Consider the following 24,754-nt stretch of genomic DNA (forward strand, 5'->3'; position numbering starts at 1 on the left):
CTTGATATACTGCTCCTCAGCAGTCTATAAACAGGACATAAAGAGAATGCAAGAGCGGAAACACCACATCCATATCCGTATCACTTTCGTAATCAACAGAAAGTTGTAGCATCTCTCTAGCAACAGACTAGTCCCATTCGAACCACATTGCCCTATTTCTCACACAGGTTTTCGGAAGCAGGAAGTGAGCGTAGCATAGCGGGACTAATGGTACGGTGTCCAAGGAAACGGATACTCGATGAGTACAGGTACTAACTGTAGTCGAAAAGCACGCTAATGCTCTCGCCATGGTGAACACGTCGGATAGCCTAGAAGATTGTCAGCATGTATATCCAAAGCTATTTTTCATGGAATTTGATCTTACCTCAGCAAAGACATTGCCGACCTCGAGAACCTCCAGTTTGGGGCACTTGCTCTTGTGGTCCTCCTGGGGCACCGTGTTGGTCACAATGACCTTGTCTAGAGCACTCTGGTTGATACGCTCAATGGCATCTCCGCTCAGGATACCGTGTGTAATGAGGGCAATCACCTCTGTAGCGCCCTCTTTCTTCAGGAGCTTCGCCGCGCGAGTAATGGTGTTGGACGTATCCGCCAAATCATCAACCAGGATGGTTGTGCGCTCGCGGACGTCTCCAACCAACATCATGGTCGCGTTTTGCCGGTCGTTGATCTGTGTGGGGCGGCGCTCCTTGTGAATCAGGGCAAAAGGCATGCCGAGAGCGTCGGCGATGGCGGTTGCGCGCTTCGCACCTCCAGCATCAGGGGAGACTACAACAGCTTGTTGGTAGTTGGGGATGTTGAACTGGATGTATTTGCGGAGGAGGTGACGGCCATAGAGGTTGTCCACGGGGATATCGAAGAAGCCCTGGTACTGTGGATCTAGCAGTCTGTCAGCGCGTTGTCTTGTACCTAGACAACATGTATCCTACCGTGGAGATCCATGGTGATGACATGGTCAGCGCCAGCGCAGGTCAACAGGTCCGCGATCAAGGTACCGGCTTGAGCAACCCATTGGCGGTATCCAACCTGGGGCTCGAAAGCAGGAGGCTTGGTGGTTGTGGGTGCGCGCGTGAGGAGACCTGGGGTTGGGGCAGCCGTGCCGTTGGTGCCATTGGCTTCCTTGCCAACGTCGAAGTAGGCAGACTTGTCGGATTTGTCCGACTTGCCCGAGTCGACCGTCTCGGAACGCTTGATGCCGTTCTGCTTGACGGGGCTTGTGGGGTTCCCGTTGGCATGGCCGCCGTTGCGCTCATCCATTTTCATCCTACTGAGCTGGTGGTGCAGCGCTGCAGAGCCATTGGTTATGCCGGCGCTTTCAGCCTGGCCTGGGAAGGGCGTCTGCGGTCGCGAGTCGAACGTGTATGTGCCGGTCCTCGAGCGCCCAGGCACCTTGGAAAGAGGCGCGCCAGTCTTGTTGTATGGAATGTCCGACTGTCGCGAGTAGGGAAAGAGGGGAAGGACGGCGGTGATGCGCTTCGCAGAGGCGGTACGGCAGGCGGAGATGGTAATGAGAAGTCTGTCGGACGGTCAGGCACTTCACTCAACTACACCATGAGGATGGGCCTACTCCATCAGATGGTCGTTGACTGCGCGCAACACGAGCATTAGCGGGGTTCTCGAGAGATCAAAATGGCACGCGGGCGTCGTGTTCCGTCCCAGGTGCGCTGCAGTACCACTATGGCTAGGAGGATAATGCGCCGGAGAGCTTCGTACCTTTACCGCCGCCAGACTGGATGATGAAGACATCCTTTCCTCGCACACTCTCCTCAATCTCGACGCGCGTCTCGCCGCCCTTGAACTTGTCAAGAAGCACCTTGGCTTTGGGTATGCCGAGGTGGTTGCAGATAGTCCTATCGCCAGTTAGTTGAGGCCGCAAGCGCGTTCGACAGCGACCTACTCGGTGAGCTGCGGGTGAGAGCTTCCGCCCAGTACCACGATGTTCCTCATGACGACGGCTGGTGGAGGTGGTGGTGTGGGGAGGTGGTCCGTTACTTCGCGGCGGGCAGTATAGCAAGAAGAGATTAGTGAAGGAGGGAGCCTTTCGCGGAGAAATTCCTCTTATCGATAGAGGGAAAAGATTTAGTCGAATTTAAGGTTTCCGCCCTGGTAATGGCTGGGTGGAGCAGTCAGCGCTCAGGAATTGGGCAGCATGATGAAAGATGAATGGTTCTGTCGTCACGGGCCAGAGAGGTTTTCGCTTCTTTCGGCGGTTGCAACTTTTTCTGCCGAACCCATGTCGCTTTTCCCACGCTTCTCACAGCCGCTGGAATGCTTCTAGAGCATGCAATGGCTGCAGTCTGCATTGCATGCCACAGCAAGCACACCGGATGCAATGACTCAGGTTCCACATGAGCTATACTCGCCTTTATCGCCCACCGTAGCCGTTTCACATGTACTGGTTGGCGGTCAGTAATTGCGCCATCCTCAATGGCCGCTTCCCTGGACCAAGGGAAGGGTCCGGTAGCGCCTACCGAAGTCGGCTCCCTCACATGCCCACCGGACTACTACCTAGGAAGGCGCTTTCGGATAACCATACATGGTTCCCAAATCCTCAACTTGCATCCGGTCATCCACGGAATATGTCCTGCAGCGGTCACCCAATGCGGTACCTTGCGCCCTGCCGTTGTCTTTAGCCGTCACCAAGCGTCCACTATACTCGCAGCTTAGCGAACATGCCGAAGATACGTCATCCTCGTCGAATCAAATCCTCAAGATACGTCGTCAGACAAACACCAACATAGGTTATTGCTACATACGGCTATCTAGGAACAATGTTTAACGGTCATTGACACGTTTCGCTCTTTCTTCTTTCCCTCATTACAATGCTCACACACACCAGCTTCATAGCTGTGTCGAGGTCGCCATAGCGTAACATGGCGACTACGGGTGCGACCTCGATACTCCCGATTGATCCCATACCACTGGTGTAATATCCTATTAATCCTTCTCAGAGTGTGTCAGGCAAGGTCCGCCGCATATCCACATGCGAGCGGTTTACCAGTACCCTGGCATCCGTAGCCAAAGCAAGCCATGTCAGTTCGTTGCGCCAACCACCTGCCCTCTACCATGTGCCTGTCCGTACTCCACATACACGTTCAAACAAGCACTTCAATTTAGATCAGAAGCCATTTCACCTGATTCCATCCTCCCACCTCCCCACTCCACTATCTTTTCTCCCTTCCCTCCCACCCCTCCCATTCTCCTCCTCAGGCGTAAACAGTTCCGCGCTTAGCACCAGCACAGCAGGAACAACAGCAAGCGCATCAATAGTCCCACTCCTACCCCTTTTGCTCTGGTGCCGTAGATTCATCATTGCGTTTACTTCACGGGATTTTACAATGTCTCGTCGGATCCGCGGCCATTCTTCACTGTTCCTAGAAGGAGAAAGAGTGGGCGATGTGGGCGAGGATATGGGGTTTGAAGCAGATGAGGAGGAGCGGTGTCGGAAGGGGGAGAGGGAAGAGAGGGTTCGGGAACGTCCTCGTCGTTTCTCAGTTGTCGTGTCCGATGTACATGAGGCCGCGGACGTAGATAGGCGTGGTGATGCGGACGAGGTTGTTGGTGGTGCTGGGATGTGGGGGAGTGGAATGTTTATCTCTGTGTAGAGGGGGCCTTCGTACTGGAGGGAGAAGGGCTCGGATGTTGTCGCTGTGATGTCTGAAGTTGTGGGTATCGGTGCATCGTGATCGTGCTGTGGGGTTGTGGGGGCGGAATATGTATCGAAGGTTGGGAAGGCCTCGTATGCATGCGATGTGGTATCCATGGCTGCGATCTTCTTCGTTTCTTTTCAATCAACGGGTCTTGTGGTAACGTATGAATCTCGAGAGTTGAAGCAGACCAAGACCAGATGTATGCGAGCTTGAAAGCGCGGTAATTTGAAAGGCGTTGCGGCTCGCACAGCCTCGTTCAGGCAACCCTTTGTTTTGGTACGTCGACGCCCAAAACAACTCTCAGAACGATTGATGACCTCAGACTATTGAGCAAGTGACTCACTCAGAATCGGTGGAAAATTGCCTCTCTCGTACCCAATCCTGGTCGTAGATTGAATATGTTTTGTGGCGCGTAGAACGAAGTGCTATCAGCTGCTGTGGTTCTCTTCTAAGGGTTCGCGGAACTATCAACCACGACGCGAACGCGTCTCATCCAGGATACATATACCAAACTAGGCGCTCCATTATCTGCACTTCAGCTGATCACAATAAGCCTCATTTCCACACGCGTGCGCTCAGCCGCGATGTCGCGGTGAGAAGCTTTCGCGAGCCGCTTAGCCGATTCACATGGGGCTGTGCAGAATTCGCGTGCGTATGGAATACGCCGCATTGGCGGCTGAGGAAGTAGTAAGCTCAGCGCAACATCAAGATAGTGCCTAGAAAGCCAGCGGGGCTAGCACGAATACATCATTCATGATCAAGGGAAGGTGAATGTGTGTGATCAAAATATATTATTCGTTTTATCATCGGCATCATCATCATTCACTATATACAAAGTGCAATCACCTTAAACTTACAAAAGCTTAAGAGTGACCTTTCCGCTCTTGACACCCTTTCGGACGACAGGCTCGCGAACGCTCCTCTTCGCAGTGCCGTTAGCAGGCACACGCTCGGGAATTCCCTCCCAAGAGGTAGCGTAATGAGCAACAGCGGCAGCAATACCGCGGGAGTGTAGAAGCCAAGCCTCCTCGTTGAGGTTGGTGACGTTGTCAGCAGCCTGGTGATAGTTCTGGTCAAGGATCTCTCCTGCGACGCCACCCCAGATAGCCTGCTCCTCGACAGTCTTGACCTCATCAGCACCGGTGGTTGTGCCTCCAGCGGGAATGTTGGCGTCAAGGAAAGGACCGTAGTCAGAACGGCCGTTGAATTCGGTTTCGTTGCTGGGGATGTTGAGATCCTTGAAGTATCCCGCGAAAAAGGCCTCAATATCGGCACTTCCAGCGGGGCCGCTCAGACCGTAAGCACTGCCGTCACCGTCGTAGATCTGATGAACATAGTTGGGAGACGCAATCATGTCGAAGTTGAGGTAAGCGCGGACATCAAGAGCTGCTTCAGGAGACAGGCTTTCGACGAAGAAGGTAGAGCCGAGAAGACCAGACTCCTCGCCAGACCAGAAACCGAAGCTGACAGCGTTGTTGACGTTGTACTTGGCAAGAGACTTGGCGACGTTCAAGATAGCAACAGTTCCGGAGCCATCGTCGTTGATACCAGGACCAGCGCCAACGGAGTCGGTGTGGGCACCGAGCCAGAGCTGGTTGTTCTTGTCACCACACTTGCTGGTGGCCAGAACGTTGTTGGTGGTGATGACTTGCACGTCGGTCAAAACATCCAATGTGCCGGTAACGGTAGCACCGCCAGCGACCTTGGCAACGATGGCTTGACCCTCCTCCAAAGAGAGAGTTACACTTGCAACGTAGTCACCCTCGGGACGAGGAGGGGGACCAAGAGTGGCGCTGATTGTGCCTGCAACATTGTTGTAGATAATGGCACCTACAGCTCCAGCGCCTCCAGCAAGAGCGGACTTCAATCCGAACTCGCAGCTACCACGCGAGATGAGCGCAATGGCACCAGATACCTCGGCAGGGAAGTCAGACGCCTCGCAACCGAGGTTGTTGACGGGGACGATGGGTGCGGTGACGAGACCTGGAGTAGACGCGGAGTACTCAAGAATGGTAGAGTTGATCGCACGTCCGTCGATGGTGAATGCGTTGAGAGTGCCGTTCAACATGACGTAGTTGGAGAAGGGCTGGAGCGTAACATCGTAGTACGAAGTAGATTCAAGCTCCTTCTTCAGCCATTTGACGGTATCGTTGTGAGCCTGTCCTCCCATGATCCTGTTACGGGCTGGGTAGCTGTAGGCAAAGTCCTCAAGCTGCTGAGCACCCCTCATCAACTTCTTGATGGTGATGTCCTTCTCCAGAGCATCCTACAATATCATCAGCATATTTCCAACGCGACGGTGAAGAACCGCAGCTGCATACCTTGGTAACCAAGGGCTTCTTGGGGCATGGCTTGGAGTTGTGACCATCTTGGCGTTCCCTAAGCTCGGTAGGGATGGCCGAGGCGCCGACGGCGAGAGCTGCAAGACCGAGAGTAACCCTCATATTGACAAAGCTGTTCTATCTCGGGCGGTTGAGATGGTAGAAGCAAGCTGCAGCTGTGTCTTCCAACTGGAGTGCGGATTGCAGCCTTTATACATGTTTGCTGCACCGATCGACCGGTCGTGCGTGTGTAACCATGTACGAATCCCATGGACCTGTTCCCTAACCCGAGAGTGCAGCTATCGCGTGCAATTCTGCAGCAATCGCGTACACTCGCAGTCGTTCCCCGTCCGCCAAGCATTTCAATATCGGCCATCTCTTATCATTCGCCAACGGCGACTCCACCGTTCATGCTTGATCCAGCAGCTGGTAAAGACAAGCTGCGCCAATGCCTGCTTTATTCTGGTAGACGGTCTGGGCAGCGCCTGGGCGTACCTGATAGTGGCGCTCAATTGCGAGGTTACTGGGGCTCGATTGGAGAGTGCACCGATGTGGGTAGATGTTGGCGGAGGCAAGCTCCCTCCCGCCAAGAAGACCGGATGGGTGCTCTTTAGGAAGGTGGCCACACCCGGCTGTGGAAACGCTGAAGTGCAGCTGTCTGGCCTTCTATAAGCGACTGTGTATCGCGGAACATCCGAGGGACCTCATGGAGCTCGTGTTGTCGCCTCTTCCTCCGGGATTTCCATGTCGTGCGGTTTGGGCAGGTCATCTGGTGTAGAATCGCATGTCGTAGTCGACGGCCAAAAGCACGGCACGCGGCCGCCGAGGTCCCTGGAAAACGGGGGCTTTAGCTGGCGGCGCACGGAGCAGCTGATTAGGTACTGATGACACAAGAGCATCTCATTGCTCTACAACCCAAGAAAACGTGAGAAGAAAATTACACATCAGGAAGACGTTTCGAAGACAATCGATATGTATGAAGATGATATCTGACGACGGGGAATGCGCGGCATATATATCTCAGAGCACCATGTTGTCCTCTTGGCGACACCATCCGCTCTTGGTTTCTTGGTCGTTGAAGCGGTTCGGCGCAAGGGGACGTTGGACAGTGAGTGATCGCCATGCTAATGTTTAACTTCAACTCAAACATGACATTGTTAGCCAAAACTACGTAGAAGTCTCCCTAATACTACGGTTACAACCTGTTGATCACAATAAAGTACCTCCAACAATCTGAAAGCCCCCCAGCATGTAACCATGGAAAGCAAATGTATGTTGCGCCTTGAACCTATCAAGCAACGCAACGCTCAAGCTGTAGCACAATCTCAGTGTTTACAGCGCATGCAAATCCATCTCCCAAATCGTCATCCAAAAGTTTGCACTGCAGGCACGTCCTCACCACGTTAGCGTATATGCTTCCAACAGCAGCGTCCAGCTTGTGATCTGCCGACTCAACGAAGAGCTTGTGGATGGACCCCAGCGATTTCGCATGTTCAGGTGGGATCTTCGAACGTAGAGGCCGCCAGTACGCAATCTCGAGTAGAACTACCCCGAGGCTGTACAGGTCGAGCGTCTTGGAGAATCCACTACCCACGTTCGGGTGATAGTAGTAGTCGAGACTATTCTGACCGCTGGGTCGCACGCCCAGAGACTGCATATTTACTTCTCGTGCGTATTCGAAGCCAGCAACGTAGGGGTCGGTTATAGGACCTGCGAGCCCCAAGAAAAAAAGGATGTTGTCGCCGCGGAAAGCTTTGTGCAACCAGTCAGACGTGTGTAGTTGCATCAGGGTTGTTGCCAATGCTTGCGCGAGTTTGAACCTATCGCCTAGCGGTGGGGTCGGCTTTTCCTTGTATCTCTTAATGATGTCTAGCAAAGAGATGGGTACAGCCATGCCAAGATCTTGTGGTACGCGGTAAACGAGGCCTGTACGATTGGGGTTGCTAAGATCGTTGCGATAGCCGATGCACTTCGCTATGCGGAATGATGCAGGCGCGCTGTGTAGCATGACGCTCAGAGTCTTGATCCGTTCTTGAGCGTCGTTCTTCTTTGCAGGTGAAAGTGTATTCTCGATATCTAGCCACTCGGTCCATATTCGAGGCTTGCTAGGCGCATCTTCCACGTCCTCGTCATCGTCGTCATCGTCGTCGCTAATCAGACTGGTGTTGACTATGTTATATATACAAATAGATCGTGACGATTGAACAGCAGTTGTTTCTTCCAAGAGTCGTGAATCGATCGACACGGCGTCGCGGGTGTTTGCGGCGGTTGACTGTAATAGCTTCAAATGCGCAGCTTGACGAATGAGGACATTTGCCGGACCAGTAAGACCTTGAGCCTGTTGCAAATCGAAGGCATTGTGGGGAATTGTGAGGACGTATGCGGGTAATGCTCGTGTGTAGGCATGTACGGAAGACTCTGTAAGAAGGCCAAGAAGGTCTTCATTGTATTTTCTCAGTATTTTCACAACATCTCCGAACTTTTCCTTGTTTTTGATAGCCCATTTCACACGTTTCTTCTGCGGCTTGCTCATCTGGGCTTTTGACATAGCGTCCACCTGAACGCTGTCCAACCGCAGATGTTTTTTGAAATCCCTATCGACGTTGTTCATCATGTGGTAGTCTACTGGGTGGTCGGAGGCTTCGTGTTTTGTCAGATAATTTTCCGCTTCTCCATGATAGTATTTGATTCTACCAAAAATCTCGGCCATCAATCTTTTGATCTGTTCAGGTTCGCGATCGAGCAAGCAATCTTTCTCCGTCCCAGCGTTCACTCCAAATCGATCGCCCCAGCTCTTGAGCTTCTCACGTTCGATGTTGTAACCGAGAACCAAGTCCCGTAGACCGTTGTCTTTTTCGAATATGCTTTCAATGAGAAAATAGCTATCGAGGGCGCCTTTGAATGCTGCAAGTAAACCGACTACGGCGAACCCGATTCCTACAGCTTCAGCCATTATGAATATGAGAATAGCAAGACTATAGAGGAACGCGAGGGCAATGGTGAGAGAGAAAGTTATACAATTCGCACAACCATTTCCCCGGGGATATGGCGGGGGTAAGTGAGCGCCACGGTCTAGACTGCTGCGTGGTTTTCTTTCGTAGGTTCTGATGGCGCTGTCGATGCATGGAGTATCCAGTGCGTAGACTACAACATATTCAGCTGATCAACAAAGCTACCTATCATCGTCTGGGTGGCTGTCTAGAGCCAATGAAGTATAAATCCGAGATCAGTTCGAGTTCAGCTCGACTTCAGCTCGACTTCAGCTCGACTTCAACTAGACTTCAGCTTGCTGCAGCCAAAGATTGAAGGGCGCATGCATAGCAAGGAAATGAGCTGGAGAGGACTTGACCTCCATTATCGACGGCTGTAAACCATAACACATATCAGTCCCTCCGATAAGTGTAAAGAAGTGGTTGTTGAAAGCAACCGAAGTGCGACGAGAGACGATATGAACTTCTCAAGTGTCGTTTTCGGAGATACAAAGGGCACTAACGGCGAAATCCCGGGATCGGAGCGGCAACCGCATGGGATCCTAGAGGACGGAACATCTGCTGACCTCAACATCAACAACAGTATCAATTTAGATGCATCGCAGCAGACAAACCTCACGTTTCTAGATGTTCTCGGTCTTCTTAGGCAGTATGCGGTACCTTCTGTCGATTTACAACATGCCGTTGGCACTGTTTTGTCGCCGGACGGCGATGTTACATCCAAAGAAGAAGAGATAGGCCAATCCGTTCAAGCTCGTCATCACAGTCACGTTTTAGGCGGTGGTTATAGTGCGGTAGTACTCCGACACTCCACAAAGGATGATATCTACGAAGTCAGTAGCGATCAAGACCTCCGCACTGGAAGGCATCCTGTGGTTGTGACAAGAGCAGGAACTATAGTTGCGTTCAAAAAGATCTCACCAAGACCATCAACTCAGGGTGCGAGCGAAGAAACTCTCATCTCCGAAGCGTTTAGCACTATCTGCAGAGAGATAGAAGTATGTCGACATCCGCTACTCCTGGACCACGAGAACATCTGCAAACTTCACTATGTTGCTTGGACGCTGAATGAGACTCTCCCATGGATTGCGCTGGAGTTTGCCATATATGGGACTCTAGAAGACATCCTTACTGCGCCGGGAGAGGGTCCTACGACCAAACAAAAGCTCAACCTTACCATCGACATCGCCCTGGGTCTTGCAGCACTACATCACACTGGTATCGTCCATGGCGATCTCAAACCGGCGAACATCCTGGTGAATGGCCATCCCACACGGCAGATAGTTGGGCAGTTGTCTGACTTCGGCGGCAGTGCAAAATTTGGAGAAACGAGTCCCAGTATCGCCACTCGGCTTTGGCTGGCACCAGAAGCCTGCACATCATGTCCCAATATTGATTGGAAGCTAGCGGATACATGGTCATACGGCCTTGTCGTGGCTAGTATCTGGAGCTGTTTTCCGCAACCTCAGAAGGCACAAAGTTCTTGTTATCTTGAACAGCTTCTGGCCGAAGGTCTTGAGTCTCAAGTGCAAGATGCCCGCATCTTGCTCCTCAAAGTTGAGCCCGATCCAAGTCCTGAGAGTCTCATCTCCCGATGTGGAACGTTCCCGTCCCCAGTAGCAAAAGTCCTCAGTATGGTTCTATCTTGCCAAAGTGCAAACAGGAAAACAATCGAAGCTCTTGTCAACCAAGACCTAGATATGTGCTTTTCTGCGTTGGGTCGAGAGCAAGTATTGATTTCATCAATGTAGCTACGAGGGTACCCGGGCACTGACGTCAGCAGGGCCTTGATAGATTATACCCATCGTCCTGTTCCAGATTATCTACCCTTCAAAGTAAGATGCCACCCCGTTGTCGTTTACAACTGGCTTACTAGCACACAAGATTTGGTCACATGGGTATCGAAGTCGGTCGGACGCTTACAAGAAGATCGTTTATCACCACCTTCGGACAGCATCAAGCCCAATGAAAGCTACCATGGACAGCGGGAATGGATTACTGGAAGTGGAGCAAGTCCAACCAGTGCCTTCTCAGCTATGGCGAGCGTACGCTAGCAAAGCACTCAGTCTTGCATTCAAGAACCGACTACGCTTTGGCAGAGGACCAATTGTTGCATTCCAGGTTGCGATAAGCAATTGTTGTGAGCTGGGTGTCGAGTTTGACGAAGCCGAGCTTCTGGCATGGGCATATACTGCTGCCAAAAGTGGCCACAACCATGCTATGTGGATGGCGCCCTTGCTTGAAGACTCCTGCGTGTCGTCGAAATATAAGGACGAGGGCTTTCGCAAGGCTTGCTTGGTAATCGGGGCTTGCATCGGCTCAATTCCCTCGCTCCTGGCTCTTGAACGGACTGACCAAACCCTATATGATTCGACTCTCACGGCCATAAGATCGAGAAGACGGCCTGACTTCGAGCGTGACAGCCCAAACACATTCGAGCTTTTCGATCGGTTTTCAGTAGCACCCTCCTTGACGTTGTCGACTTGCAGTCTTATCGATGCCCTAGGCTCCCACAATGTCGAACAAGCCAGAAGGATCCTAAAGACGAGCTCCACAGACGTGACAAATATGACGGACGAGCGTGGTCGCAATATCTTTCATATGCTGACCTACTTGAGAGATGGAGACACTGAAGGTCTTGTGCAATTAGCTGATGTACAAGGCGCTTCTTTGGAACAGGTGGCCGCCGGTTGCGAGTCGACACACAACTTCTTATACAACGGACAAGTCAGTGGCACACCAATGTATTGGGCAGCTCTCAAAGGCATGTCATGTCTTGTCCAACAGCTACTGGTACTCCATGAGAAAAGCGGAACCGCCGTCGAGGGCTTCGACGAAATAATCTTCAGCGTAGCTTTCTTGCATCACTCTGAAGTGCTTCGACTCATCATATCGCAACTCGAACGTACTCCCCATTTGATGGTCAATCGAAGTCCATACCAGGATAGCCAGCAGTTGATACAAGCATTGCTTGGTGCAGCTTTGACATCGGCGACCAATCTCCCCCTCTCACGTCGCATGCTTCATGGCGTAGACTTCGCTACGGCACGATCATGCACCTTGAACTTATTGCTGGATGCAGGTGCAAACCCTCTATTCCTTTGTCAAGGCCTGACAGACACCGTCTTCGAAGAGATTGACTACGATGCCTTGTCTTTTGCGATCGCGAACAAGGATCATGCTTCTCTAGCGTTACTTCTGAATAGAGTACGAGTATCAATCGATCGGTCCCAAGTACAAGAAGCAATGGACGGCAAAATACAGTTCTGTGTAACACAGAACTCATTGAGCTGTCTTCGAGTGCTTCTGGAAATCTTCCCGGAGATCGCCAACCCTCCCGTAGCGAGTTTTGGTTTTTCGCAGATACCGACACCTTTGAATATGGCTGCAAGGCATGCGAGACCAGAATTTGCCCTTGCGTTACTCGAAGCGGGTGCCGACATTACTGTATGGCACAAAGGCTTCTCCCCGCTGGCTCGTGCTTTAGTCGATGGCCATTTAGACACTGCAGACGTCATTTACAAGTTTTGTTCTGAAGACGATATCAAAAGGATATTCGATTATAATAAAACCAGTGGCGCCACTATGTCAGGGAGACTGATGGCGATTTGGCGCAAAGGACGAAATCTGGGAAAAGGTCTCATTGGTGCGATGAAATGGTTGCACAACAAAGGCGGCGCGTACTTCAATTGCTATAAAGATGAACAACGCCCTATTTGGGAAGAAATCTTATTTCGCAGGGCCTCGTCTTCTGCGGAACAAGCCAGCCTCGACAATCTTATGCTCGAAACATTGTTCGACATGTTTCCGCAAGAACTTCATCGAGCGGACGCCAACGGACTTTTCCCGATTCATCGAGCAACTATGAACGGACATCGTCATGCCGTAGAATCGTTGCTCGGTCGCTCCGTCGACATCAACGTTGAAAGTGTCGGCTCGTATCATGACACAGCTCCTGTCCCAAGCGGTCTTACTGCTCTTTCTCTCGCTATCCAACGGCTACACACAGAGGCGCCTTTCGATATCCAGAAGGGTGGAAAGGTCGAAGTACGACGATGGCGTGAGACTATGAGAGATATACTAGACTTCTTATTAAGTAGAGGAGCTACCGTCGGAGAACATCCCAGCAGTATTGACTTCCATCGTTCTCTCCAGTACACAGTGCCGAACGTTCATGTCAGTACTCCAAATGAACTGGACGAGGACGATGAGCTTGAGTGGGGTGAGGATGTATGGCCAAAACGGCTGCCTAGCGACGAAACCAGCTCACAAGCAGCCCAAGAACAAGGTGGAAGGCTTATCTCTCCAATGATGAAGAGCGCGATGAGAACTATGCTCGCTCCCATCAACTCATCTAGACAAGATCCACAGGAACTGTTGAGCGATGAGGAAAAGGAGAACTTCGCTCAGTACAAAAGTTGGCTGCTCACGAGAGCAAAGATTAGAACGGCTGCCTACCAACAAAGAAGCCATGACTGGAACACAGTTGGTCGCAATGATCAAACAGACGGTTCGAGCTCTTGGTCTCCAGATTGGACGCGATGGCACACGTTATCTTCCACACGGACAGCGTTCTACCCCCTTGCGGTCGGTATGACGGAGAATGATACATCTCAGGTCAGTCACACGCAAATTTTGGGCTTGCTATACAACTAATCGCGTCAGGACTCCCATGATCGTGACAGAACTCAATCAGATCGGGATCAGCCAGGGAAGCAAGCTGCCCCAGGTGAACCGACTACTCAATTTAGAAATTGGGAATAATCTTGCACATCGGCAGGATCAAGATATGCGCATGCTCTCTGTTCGGCATTTGTATTGTAAATTAAAAGCAAACGAACAAGGTTCAGTTATGGTGTAGATATCTCTACACTGCATACGTAAAACGCCCCTCCGATTAACGATTCGCCACGAATCTTTACTTGAATTGATCCTCCGTGACACCCTTGCCCATAGCCGCCGTCGAACTTACACCGCCGGACACCATCTTCAGAAGATTGTCGACGTAGTTTGCTCCACTCCACTTCTGATGCGTAAGCACATCGACCTTGTTCTCCGCTTCGGGTTCCTGAATGATTTCGCCGTACGCCCGCATTCCCTGCTTAGCATATGCCTTGGAGAATGTGTCGGCCATAAGAGCGCTTTGGTGCAGACCAGCGAGCGTGATGAACTGCCAGCAGTAACCCAGTTTGGCCAGGCGTTGGATGTAGGTTTCTTGCTCCTCACGTGGCATGGCGGCTTTCCAGTTGAAAGAGGGCGAGAGGTTATACGCCAGTCTATCAATGTTGTTAGCATGGATGATGAAAACAGGAGTGGAGGAACATACTTCTGCTCAGGCCATACAGCATGGACACCGTCGGCAAACTGTTTCGCTTGCGCAAAATCAGGCAGCTTCGACTCCATCCAAATCATGTCGCAGTAAGGTGCATATGCAATGGCGCGGTTAATGGCACATTCACAGCCACCTTGATATCTGTAGTAACCCTCTCTGGTCCTTGCGGCGTCCCAGTTGAAGTAAACATCAACGCCAGTCAGACCTGCGGCGATGGCGCGTGCCTCTGAATTGCTCTTGCCTTTGCTCTTCTCCAAGAACTCGTTGATCATGTTCTGCTTGTCCACGTGTACACCAGCATTTATCGTGTCGATCACTGCCTCATGGTAAAGCTTCAGGTTGGCCTCCTTGGTCCATGCATCTTCGATGGCCTGGAGCTCCGCGCCGTTCTTACCAGCTTGCTCTGCGGCATACATGAGCTCGCCCAACGGTTGAAGAGCGGGGTTTGTGCAGCCTAGGATGTAATGGTGGTCGCGAGGGTCGATGGTCGATGTGATCAGGGTAGCGGCCTCTGAGTCGGTTCTGGCAACGGCAAGTAGGTCGGTTCCTGGGCAGCAATGTGAGCTATGTTCGTAGTCGATACTTGATTAATGTTATCTTACCCATGATGTCTGCCTGTGCCCTTATAGCGACTAGACGGTTGATGTGCTCGCTGATAGGTACCAAGACCTTTCCAGCCATGTGTCCGCACTTCTTCGTTCCTGGTGCTTGATCCTCGATATGTATACCAGCCGCGCCCTTCTCTATGAAGAGCTTGGTGAGCTTCATGATAGCCGTAAGACCTCCGTGTCCGGTATCTGCATCCGCAATAATCGGTCGCAGATAATCGACGCTTGCGACTTTCGCGCGGTCGGCTTTTGCGGTAGTCAGGCGCTCTTCGCGTTGCTTTCGGTCGTGGAACAATTGCGCCATAAAGAGATGACCAACTTTGTTAGGTACAGTTGTCTAGTTATGTAAGCTTTCTTTCCCTTATAGATATTCAAGAGCTTGACTCACGTAGGGGTAATCTGCTAGATCAGGACCTGGTTCGTCGGTTGATGAAGCTGTTGACGATGCTTGCCATCCGGATACGTAGACAGTGTCCAAGTATTTCGCCATCTGTGTGACCATGACGGGATCGAGACATCCGTATGTAAAGCTGACATCGTTGTTCTGGATTCGATTAGATCGCATGGCTGGCATTATGAGGGACTATCATACCTTGAAGCGGCCTTCAACAATTTCCCAAAGCTTCTTTGATTGGTGATTGCTTGGGTAGGTGATCTTAAGATTGCCTCTCTTTGACACGATGTCTTCTGCTGTAAATGGTCTTCTAGTGAACCTCCATCTCGAATCTGACCACCATTGCTTGACCTCCTGGACTTCCTTTTGGAACTGCGCGTCCTCTGCGTCAATGTTCGACATCGCGATCAGACTTTGCGTTATTGGTAGATGATATATGAAGTTTGTGTCAATTACAAAACGTTGGATTCCTTTGGTCCAGTAGGTAGGTAGGTATAAAGATGTAAGAAAGCACGAGGGAAACCTTTCTTTTGATAAATGACCAGCGATGACACAACACACTCTAGCCTCGGTCTACCGTGCCACAAACCTGGGGAGCCAAGCTTATAAGTGTAGCATTAGCATCTCCTACCATCAAGGTTAGCACAATCCCAGCTCTACTTCTTAGCCCAAGAGCTCGGGGACAACCGGCTGAGCGCACCATTGGCCCGACTGGAGCATCCGAGGAAGCTGGCAAGAGGATCTAGCGTGGCAGTCATGCTAGAGCGTTGTTTGAGTTGCCCTCGGCCCAAGGGGAATTGACGTTCTGAAAGCATGACTGGTGTAGATCGGGTGGGGATGGGACCAGCGGAACCGTGACGGGGATGACGTTTGCCAATTGCTTGGTGAGGATGCCATCTCGTTCCAGACACAGCTGCATCTTCATTATCAACCCCTCTCATAACCCCATTTCGATGGACCTGAGACTCATCACACAACGGCACGCGACCGCCTGCAGCTTCACATGCTGATGTTTGTACTTTGCTTTCGTCTTTTGTGCATGTGAAGGCGCATGCTAAAACCTGGGGTCGCGTGTCGCTAGCGTCGCGCGGGTTTTACCTCGGTTGATCCTATCCGGAAAAGGCCAGAACCGCTATTGATCTGCAACTTTCACGGGCTGGCGTGTTCGCTGTTTAGAGGGCTTTTGCTCGGAAACACGTGAGAGTTGTCATTGTTGCGTCTGGGATATTTCGGATAAGCCTCGCTCGGCAGCGACGAGGATCCCGGCGAATGGTTGTGACGACGTCGCATACCAATGATCATTGCTGCCATTACGGGTGATATATCAGTACTCTGACGATGACAATGATGGTTGAGATGAGATGGAAGATCTGCGTGCCTAACTATAACCCTTCAACGACTCGTACGCGTGGCATGAGTACACCAACAAGGCGCTCTTTACCAACCACCACCAATCCAACTGGCGCACTTCGAGTGCATCAGAGTATGCAGACCAATCTTTTCCTGTCACCATGTTTTCTAGGCATTTGGCTGAAAAGAAGCCCGCCGACGACCCACTCCAGCTCTTCAGCTGTTGTGCAGCAGTATAGCACAACACAACCCTGATCACCAAATCCACCAGGCCGACTATTTCCGGAAATCCGAAACAAAACCGATGTGCTAGAAAAAGCTTCGTAACGGTCCTTCTGTATTCACAAGCGTACTGTTGCCCGAAGAAACCCCTGACGTACCTATCCAACTCGGAAAATGGTCTGGCACGGATGTCATCAACGTTCACTGCGGTGCTTTGCGGCGTTACCGAATATGCAGGGTCAGCTGGCGGACATCTCAATTTTTTCAGCAACCACCACCTCAGCTCGTCAAGATGGCCCCTTCTCGTTGGCGGCGTGTCCTTCTCTTCGAGGCGTATCGACGAGCGCTCTGAAAGCAGCAGAGGTAGAAGCTGCGGGCGACACATCCACAAAGTCCTATTCCGTTCATCGGTGAAGACGCACTCACGATCGATGGCCTCGGAAGTGTACGTGTAGTGAATGAGCCGTGAGTAGAATGCTGGTGTAAGCACGCGGATCTCCATGTTCTTCTTGGGCCGAATTCGACCGGGTACATGTGTCGGGCAAACCATATTGGTGGGAACATTGGGAATCGAGGCTTGGAACGTGATGTTGAAATCTACTTCCGCTTCTTCTACGAGCCGATGCAGGTAGTTCCTGAACACTTTATAAAGTGTGCTTGTTCTGTCAGCCGCGTTCATTCATGAATGCCATCGTACTTACATCTCAGCGGATGTGGGTAGTCGGCCAACGCTCGACGTCAGGACCTCTGGTCGGAACCACACATGCAGTTTTCTCTTGAAGAAGATCTTGAAAGCTTCTCTGATAATACGCGGGAACGTAACGAACCCTACCCACCACCAGCTTAGAATGAACCGCATAGTTCCGAAGAGGCCCAACTGTTCAGTATCGATAGCCTTTCCGGTGGAGTAAAGGCGTGCTACAAGCTTCCCATGATCCTTGGAGGACTTGAGTGTGATAGTATTATCGATCATAGGGTTCCCGTAATCCACACACGGAAAAGGGTTTTGTGCCTTCAACGCATACGAACCCTTCCTAGAGTTAAACGGCGAGACATGGAAGTCTTTCATCCACACATCGGTAAACTTGGACTTCGCTTCGACAGGTACTTGCGATTCCTGTCCCTCCGAGCCAGACATCTGCTCAGAGTCTGATGTGCGTGGCGGGCTGGAAGGGCTTGATCCGTCAAGCAGGTACATGCGCCTTTCGCCGAACGTGTTGTTGACTTCAAGTATCATCTTCTTGAGCTCATGCTCGCGATCGTAGACATACCAGAACGAGACTGGGTTGAATGCGTAGCCGAAGAAGCGTGGTGCCGTCACCAAGTAGGCATATTCCCATTCGGAATCTTCGACATGTTGGGCTCTCAGGTACGTCCTCAGCTTCCAGTAGAAACCAAAAGCGCCACCGCCTCGCTCCAGATAGTCCTCCGCTCTGACACGTAGCCACCATCTACCCAAAGTTCGATCTTCTCCACTCGGAAACTCTACTCCGTTGTACTTCGTTCCGCTCGAGATGATGGGAAATCCACACTGGAGGTACGAGTATGCGAAGCCATGGCGTTTCGGGAAGATACGAGCATGCGTCGTCTGGCAAGGGAAGATCTTCGGCTTTGGTGTCTCTATTTGAGACCTCCACCGACTGATATCGAGCGGGGTTGCAGTTGTGTTCTTGCTACTAACGAAGGTACGCCATAGGAAGAATGCGAGTATAGTAAGCGGCAATGCGACACTGGAGACTGCGTATATGAGAGACGTCCTTTTGGCGCTACGAATCCAGCCCATCCATATGTTCCGACTCTTCGATGCTGTTGCAATCAAGTTCTCCCTTGCCAACCAAGCGTATATGATTCCAGACACCGCGCAATCCGTTGTGAGCTGGCGATCTTCATGACGCCGTCTAACGGCATACCCTCCGGTCCAGATCGCGAGCAGAGGCCACACTCGCCACCCATCGGCAACGGCACATGGTAGCAAGAGAGTCAAAGGCGCGCACTCAACAAGGGAAGCACCCAGACCGCGACGGCCACGTGCAATCTGCATTAATGAATGTTTCTGTTAGTATTTTCGTAACATTGAGGTGATTACGAAGGAATATTGTGGTGCGATAAATGTCAGATCGAAGGTGGTTTGACGCTAGACCATTCTCATGAAATGTATATGCAGGGCCAGAACGATCCCCGCCGCGAGTATTTCCCCATCTGGCTAATGCCAATACGAGAGCCGCATCTTCCGGGATACCAAATGTGTAGACCGGTTGTGACCACCGTCGCTATTGTTTGTTTGGACGCCGACTTGCAAAGCTCGTGGAATAGAAAGGAGAGGAGGACGCCGAACCACTGATGGATGTGGATCATGGTGCGTCATCAGGGTTAAGTGGGTCGGGAAGAACACCAACATGTGTCGACCGTCATCACTATACTTTTGTCCAACTGTATATTGCATGTTTCAAAATGCGCCAAAACGACCCCCATGGTCCTAGCAAGTCACTCTTTCCCGAGTTTATCCATCAAAGCAGGAGAGAGACGGTTTATCTCGAGCGCGACGCGACGCGGACTGTGGACTACGCTAGGACTGTTCGAACAAGGACCGGATCCTAGACCGGCGCCATGATTTGGAATACCGTTTCACACACAAAAGTAATAAACATATAGAGAGAACGTCAGCAGTCTCTTTGGAAGCTCGGAGGTTTGCAAAGATCTCGATACGAGAAGCTATTATAACTATGTCGCCCGCCAAGATACAACTCCAATGGCTAGCATGAAAGAAGGCCAGGTAACAGTCAACTACCCGTAAGACGTCCTTCAAGTGACAGCGTTGCCCACCATTCAAACCCTCTTCACGAACATAACTTCTGTCTCCTCTACACTCGCACACGTCCTACATATAAGACGCCAAGCTGAGTAAAGGGCTTTGGCAGGCCGTGTAGTGTGGATGTTACAGAAGAAACACACCCAAACGTCACAACTGGGGTCAGCGCTACTCGTGTTTTGGACAGAGAAACAGGTGCCAGAATGCATAGCGGCTCTTCCAAAAAAAAATGCATTGTGGATGGACAAGCTACATGTCCACGACGGCATAAGGCTCCTGGTGTGGTGGGACTATGTCTGTTGTAATGAGAGCAGAGGTGACGGATCCACCCGCGCTGTTTAGGATGTTTCTTATGGACATCTTTTACAGCATTGCGTACAACAGATGTTGCACGGTCTCTGGAACTGCTGGACAACCCGAGGATTTCTTGCTCTGCATGCGGATTAGTTCGAAATGCTCTCCTCCACCAAGAACTGAATGGAGGAACTTACTAGTAGATGGCGGGTACATGTTGCTCGTCTTAGATATGGTAGAGAATGAGGCGAAACGGGATTAGTTCCAGAAAGGATCAACCGACCGTATCTATAGACAAATATTGTGAACCCGAAACGCCATAATCACGCTCCAGATCTCATTAGAAAGAGAGCAAACACATGTTAAGACATTCCTAGCATGATCTCTACTCTTCCAAGTGTTTGTGGTCATGTCTTGCCAGGAACTCTGTAGCTCATGCACATGTATAAGTACTAATAGCTCTTCCTAGTCCCGGGCTGAGAACGCTACTCAAATTGACAAAAGGGAAGTACTAGCAGGCCATATGGATCTCATGAGAAGTAAGTATCTCGCCCGATAGCACCAGTTACTTACATGCTGACTATACGAAAGAAAAAGACATCCTAGCGCTCCCGGAGCTACCTGATCAACGGACTCAGATATCCGCCGTTAAGCAATCTGCAGCAACAGTCCGAGACGTGAGTCCCTCTTTCCATAACCCTGCTTCTTTTTTTTTATCAAGACGTAGCAGGGCACTAACACCTCGCAGTCCGCCACCCCCCTCCGTGGCTGGGTCTGCCACCTTTGCGCCCACTTCAACACCCCCGGTACCTTAGCCTCTCCCAATGGCCCATGTCAAACATGTAACACCCCCGCCTGTGACGCAGAATGCGCCGACGCAATTGTTACACCACGCGATAACCCGTATTGCGCAGGTTTCACTTGCTGGTATTGCAAGTACTTCTGGGTGTGGTCGGACTATGATGATGATGGTAAACCCATACAGGACGAAGTGCTATCTTGTAATGTGTGTGGAATTCTAGAAGAGGAAGAAGTTGTGTTTGTCAAAAGCTGTTTTGAGGGAACGAAGAAGCTGGAGCCAGAGCCGGGACAGGGGGAAGAACGACTGTTGGTCTATGAAGAGACAAAGGATAAAAAGAGCGAGGAACGAGAAGTGGACGATGGTGAGGGCGCATTTATTGTAGTCGATAGGAAGAGAGCTAGGCCAAAGAAGAAGGTTCAGAACGAGGGAGTTGATGATGGTGATAATGTTAGGTTTACTGAAGTTGGCCAAAAGAAGGCCAGGCAAAAGAGAAAGATACCGGATAATCTACTGGCAACTGGGGGCATTCCACAATATGCACTCAGAAGACCAGGTCGACCAATCAGGTAGATTGAAAGTCCAATATCAGATCTTTTGTTGGTTGACCAGGGAAATTTCCCATTTGGATCCTCAGTAAGCGTGTGGAATCCGTTCATATTTGCCGCGGTATGCAGCTCGATACACTAAGCCTCGCACGTTACAACCCAAATCGGGCAAATGGTAGTCGGGAGCATGCTTCCATCAGCGATGTAATTTTGAAGGGTAGGATCTCATATAAAGGTCTGGTAGCAGCCCCCAATGACTCCGAACTACTTCGGCACATCAATACTACAGGATATCTGCTGCGACTGAGGTCGCAGCAAGGAGACACTGTCTTTCAGTATTGTGCATTTTACGCGATGCCCTGAAACCGATACGGAACTCTGAGCGATGCGCAGCCCTCGGGAGCATGGAAGACGTATGGGAAGGCCGGGGATAGGAGTGTGTTGGTTTGTTGGGATAGACCGAGATCGAACATTTCGTGGGCCCACCAAAAGTAACCAGAGAGCGAGATCCATCCGGCACGATCTGTGAGGATTAGAAATATTGCTTGAACGCAGCGAGCGTTTAAGCAGGATTGATGCGACACTGTTTACCCTACCATATCAGAGCGACACTACCGTGATCTATTGGAGACCTTCAACCCGATCGAATGCGATACTGTCCCATGTTTGCGTATTCGCTATCCAAAGAGGAGGAATGGTGCAGGTATTGATATACATCAGTGGTGTATGTCACGGCATGCTATTTCGATGTCGATTTGCAAGATCAATCGCGATGTCGTTCGTAAAGAAGCGCGAAGAGAAAATCAGGTTGACGATGAACCGGAAAGAAGCATCGAGGGTTAGACGACGCAAGCATTTCAGATGATGGAAGGGAAAGAAATGCGTAAGATCACAGGAGGACTGGAAGCCGTTCTGCCGAAGAGCGCCACAGATTCGGTGAAGATTGAGCGCACTACGAAGCAGGAGCAAAAATAGAAGTTGGGAAGTACGGATCAGGCGGCCCACTGTCGTGTATGTGTATCAAGCAGACATGACCTGCAGAACGAACAGAGTCGCTGCATGACAAAGCTGCCTGCGCAGAATAAGCCAGAGAGCCACCGAGGTGTAAGACAAGGTATCAAGAACATTGTGGCCACGGCCCACTCCACGGGTGAAGACGAAGACCATACCGCTTACGACCTATTCCCGCGTTCGTATAACCGTCAGCAACGATGCAGGCAATTTAAGGAAGGATATGTTTCAGACGATCCTGGGTGGTGTATATCCCCTGATTGGAGGTAGGCGCCCAACCATTTAATCGAGATGCGGATATTATTTGGAAGCATCATATTTCAGACGCGTGGCGTTGATCAGAAGGCTCTAGCTTTAGTGGAACCTTTTCTGGCTCCGAGAGATATCGGTCAGCACACAATGATGATAGTCATTGTACTGTTGGTCTCGGAAAACCCGTCAGCCTGGAAAGCTGTACAACGAGCTCGGACGGGAGTGGCGACTACTAGCCAAGTATCCTCCTGTTCAACAGTCATCAAGGAATGAGTTTTGAATCCATCTACAAGCTCACCCCACTCGCGTTCGCCACCCGGAACGGCACAGGTATTCAGTTGAGCGGCAGGTTGTGGTATCATTCGCGGAATCTATTGATTGCCGTGATGTCGGGCGTATGCAAGATGTAATCCAACTGCATGTCGGCTAACAAAGCACAATGTGTCAGAATACTGTGAACCCCTGTCTCCGGGGTGAAGTTACACCCAAGCCGTCTAGCCGACAGATCTGACATAAGCAGACATCTTGTAGAGTCGGGCAGCTATGCCGGGCAACATGCGTAGACGATGGTTGTATTTACCTGGCGCGTATATTGTGGCTGCTTAAGCAAGTGTCCCGTCAGAGACACGGCAATGGAATGGAGGATCGATCCGAGAAAGCTCGGGAAGATATTGCGCGAGACTTGATTGGATTTCCATTGGGCCGAGCCATGTTGACGTCGATCATCGTGGTCACCATGTCGGTAAGCATACCAGATGCTGAGTGTACACTTGTAGTGTGGTGTGTCATCATGCTGTCGGTGGGCGCATGTACGTGATCTCGAATGCTGATCGTATTGAATTCTACTCAAGGCATTCCATGGGTATCTGGAATTTATGCGTGATCTTGGTCATGTTGTTGAATACAGGAAATCGGATATGTTAGTATGTCGTCCAAATGCAAACTGGCATGCTGCTTGCGGTCATTGACGTCTGTCGTCATTTATGTAGCTGCGTTCGGAACCGAGCCACCTGCAGTCGTATCATCCATCTTTGGCGGATTGGTATCGATTTGAATAGTGACCTAGTCGTGCTTGTTAGCACGTGTAAGCGGCTGCGGCACATACTCAGGGTATGTAATGCTCAATTTGCACTTGTCCGTCTAGAGATGTGTGGTCCAAACGTACCGGCCCATCATTGACTAAAGCAACGTCCATCATAGCAGCGAAAACGCCGTCTTTGACTTTGCCGGGCTCATATAGGGCTCCCACCTTGTTGTAGAAGGCTTGGTATAATGTCTTGGCTTCCTCGCCACTTGCGGATTGGTGGAAGGAAGGTTTGTTTCCTTTGTTCATTGAGGCCAACAGGGTGAATTGGGAAACTGAGATTTCTTAGCATACCCTTTTTCGTAGCAAGACCACTAGTATTGGCACCACCATGGCAAGCTAGGAGAGTCTCGGCGTTTCAACATACCACACAAAACTTCGCCATGGATGTCGGCCACGCTGCATTTCCACTTGACAGATCAGTCTCAAATCAAAAGAGGCAAGTCTGGCATCATACACGGCCTGGCGGGTCTTTGGATTCATCGTCCCAGAGCTTGGCCTTTAGTATCTTGCTAGCCATGGCCTCGACATCCTTCTCAGTGTCGTGTTTGGAGACGGCAGCAAGGACCAGCAATCCCTTGCCGATGGAGGAGACCAGTTGGCCATCGACTGTGACGGATGCTGATTTGACCCTCTGCAGCACGGCTAGACAGTGTTAGTATGGTCGTGGTTATGAGTGCATAGTGGCGGGGTTGGTACTCCTCATGATGGCGGGGTAACAACAAAGCTGTGTGAGGAAGATGGTGGTGCCCCTCGTTGCGCGATAGCCTCAGGGTGATATGTCGAGACGCGTAACGACGTCACACATGGGAATTCAGACATGCAATAGTTGTGAGACGAGGCTGAGAAGACGTGGAACGCGTAGGTGAAACAGCGACGCGTGGGGCGATTGGTGGCTAGTGGCCGCACTCTTGGCAATTACGCTAGGCCAGCCCTGTGGCTTCGCGTTACCTATGCGATACCTCAACCTCCGCACTGAGCCCACGACAAACAATCCGACACTATTGCCGTCGAACGCCTTCATTCGCGCGATTCGACTGTCACACGGCGGCTAGCACCGGCACCGACGCAAACATTGCCGTAACCCTCG

The 24,754-nt window shown here is 51.1% G+C and overlaps 10 protein-coding genes across 10 annotated transcripts; 3 read left to right on the top strand and 7 right to left on the bottom strand.

Moving 5' to 3' along the window:
- Positions 1 to 251: 251 nt before the first annotated feature.
- AA0111_g3196 (hypothetical protein) lies at positions 252 to 1,947 on the bottom strand (the record flags this gene model as incomplete). The annotated part of the gene is made up of 6 exons (XM_028649053.1): positions 252 to 308; positions 365 to 879; positions 930 to 1,516; positions 1,568 to 1,586; positions 1,714 to 1,850; positions 1,898 to 1,947. The coding sequence occupies 6 exons, from the start codon at positions 1,945 to 1,947 to the stop codon at positions 252 to 254; spliced, it is 1,365 nt and encodes a 454-aa protein (XP_028509139.1).
- A 1,183-nt stretch (positions 1,948 to 3,130) lies between these two features.
- AA0111_g3197 (hypothetical protein) lies at positions 3,131 to 3,763 on the bottom strand (the record flags this gene model as incomplete). Its single annotated transcript, XM_028649054.1, has 1 exon — positions 3,131 to 3,763. One exon carries the CDS (start codon positions 3,761 to 3,763, stop codon positions 3,131 to 3,133), a length of 633 nt encoding a protein of 210 aa, XP_028509138.1.
- Positions 3,764 to 4,503: 740 nt separating this feature from the next.
- Positions 4,504 to 6,094, bottom strand: AA0111_g3198 (putative leucine aminopeptidase 2; the record flags this gene model as incomplete). The annotated part of the gene is made up of 2 exons (XM_028649055.1): positions 4,504 to 5,916; positions 5,972 to 6,094. 2 exons carry the CDS (start codon positions 6,092 to 6,094, stop codon positions 4,504 to 4,506), a joined length of 1,536 nt encoding a protein of 511 aa, XP_028509145.1.
- Positions 6,095 to 7,262: 1,168 nt separating this feature from the next.
- Positions 7,263 to 8,924, bottom strand: AA0111_g3199 (hypothetical protein; the record flags this gene model as incomplete). Its single annotated transcript, XM_028649056.1, has 1 exon — positions 7,263 to 8,924. The coding sequence occupies one exon, from the start codon at positions 8,922 to 8,924 to the stop codon at positions 7,263 to 7,265; it is 1,662 nt and encodes a 553-aa protein (XP_028509144.1).
- Positions 8,925 to 9,419: 495 nt separating this feature from the next.
- Positions 9,420 to 10,712, top strand: AA0111_g3200 (hypothetical protein; the record flags this gene model as incomplete). The annotated part of the gene is made up of 1 exon (XM_028649059.1): positions 9,420 to 10,712. One exon carries the CDS (start codon positions 9,420 to 9,422, stop codon positions 10,710 to 10,712), a length of 1,293 nt encoding a protein of 430 aa, XP_028509107.1.
- Positions 10,713 to 10,938: 226 nt separating this feature from the next.
- Positions 10,939 to 13,617, top strand: AA0111_g3201 (hypothetical protein; the record flags this gene model as incomplete). Its single annotated transcript, XM_028649060.1, has 1 exon — positions 10,939 to 13,617. The coding sequence occupies one exon, from the start codon at positions 10,939 to 10,941 to the stop codon at positions 13,615 to 13,617; it is 2,679 nt and encodes an 892-aa protein (XP_028509157.1).
- A 262-nt stretch (positions 13,618 to 13,879) lies between these two features.
- AA0111_g3202 (Isocitrate lyase) lies at positions 13,880 to 15,697 on the bottom strand (the record flags this gene model as incomplete). Its single annotated transcript, XM_028649061.1, has 5 exons — positions 13,880 to 14,237; positions 14,288 to 14,840; positions 14,896 to 15,238; positions 15,290 to 15,445; positions 15,494 to 15,697. 5 exons carry the CDS (start codon positions 15,695 to 15,697, stop codon positions 13,880 to 13,882), a joined length of 1,614 nt encoding a protein of 537 aa, XP_028509158.1.
- Positions 15,698 to 17,154: 1,457 nt separating this feature from the next.
- AA0111_g3203 (hypothetical protein) lies at positions 17,155 to 18,650 on the bottom strand (the record flags this gene model as incomplete). The annotated part of the gene is made up of 3 exons (XM_028649062.1): positions 17,155 to 17,237; positions 17,294 to 17,523; positions 17,569 to 18,650. 3 exons carry the CDS (start codon positions 18,648 to 18,650, stop codon positions 17,155 to 17,157), a joined length of 1,395 nt encoding a protein of 464 aa, XP_028509108.1.
- Positions 18,651 to 20,493: 1,843 nt separating this feature from the next.
- Positions 20,494 to 21,342, top strand: AA0111_g3204 (hypothetical protein; the record flags this gene model as incomplete). The annotated part of the gene is made up of 3 exons (XM_028649063.1): positions 20,494 to 20,509; positions 20,562 to 20,647; positions 20,719 to 21,342. 3 exons carry the CDS (start codon positions 20,494 to 20,496, stop codon positions 21,340 to 21,342), a joined length of 726 nt encoding a protein of 241 aa, XP_028508990.1.
- Positions 21,343 to 23,561: 2,219 nt separating this feature from the next.
- Positions 23,562 to 24,370, bottom strand: AA0111_g3205 (hypothetical protein; the record flags this gene model as incomplete). Its single annotated transcript, XM_028649064.1, has 5 exons — positions 23,562 to 23,642; positions 23,746 to 23,939; positions 24,032 to 24,074; positions 24,122 to 24,309; positions 24,364 to 24,370. 5 exons carry the CDS (start codon positions 24,368 to 24,370, stop codon positions 23,562 to 23,564), a joined length of 513 nt encoding a protein of 170 aa, XP_028509104.1.
- Positions 24,371 to 24,754: the final 384 nt, after the last annotated feature.

Source organism: Alternaria arborescens, assembly GCF_004154835.1.
Source record: "Alternaria arborescens strain FERA 675 chromosome Unknown contig_6, whole genome shotgun sequence".
In the NCBI taxonomy this organism is placed as follows: Eukaryota; Fungi; Ascomycota; class Dothideomycetes; order Pleosporales; family Pleosporaceae; genus Alternaria; species Alternaria arborescens.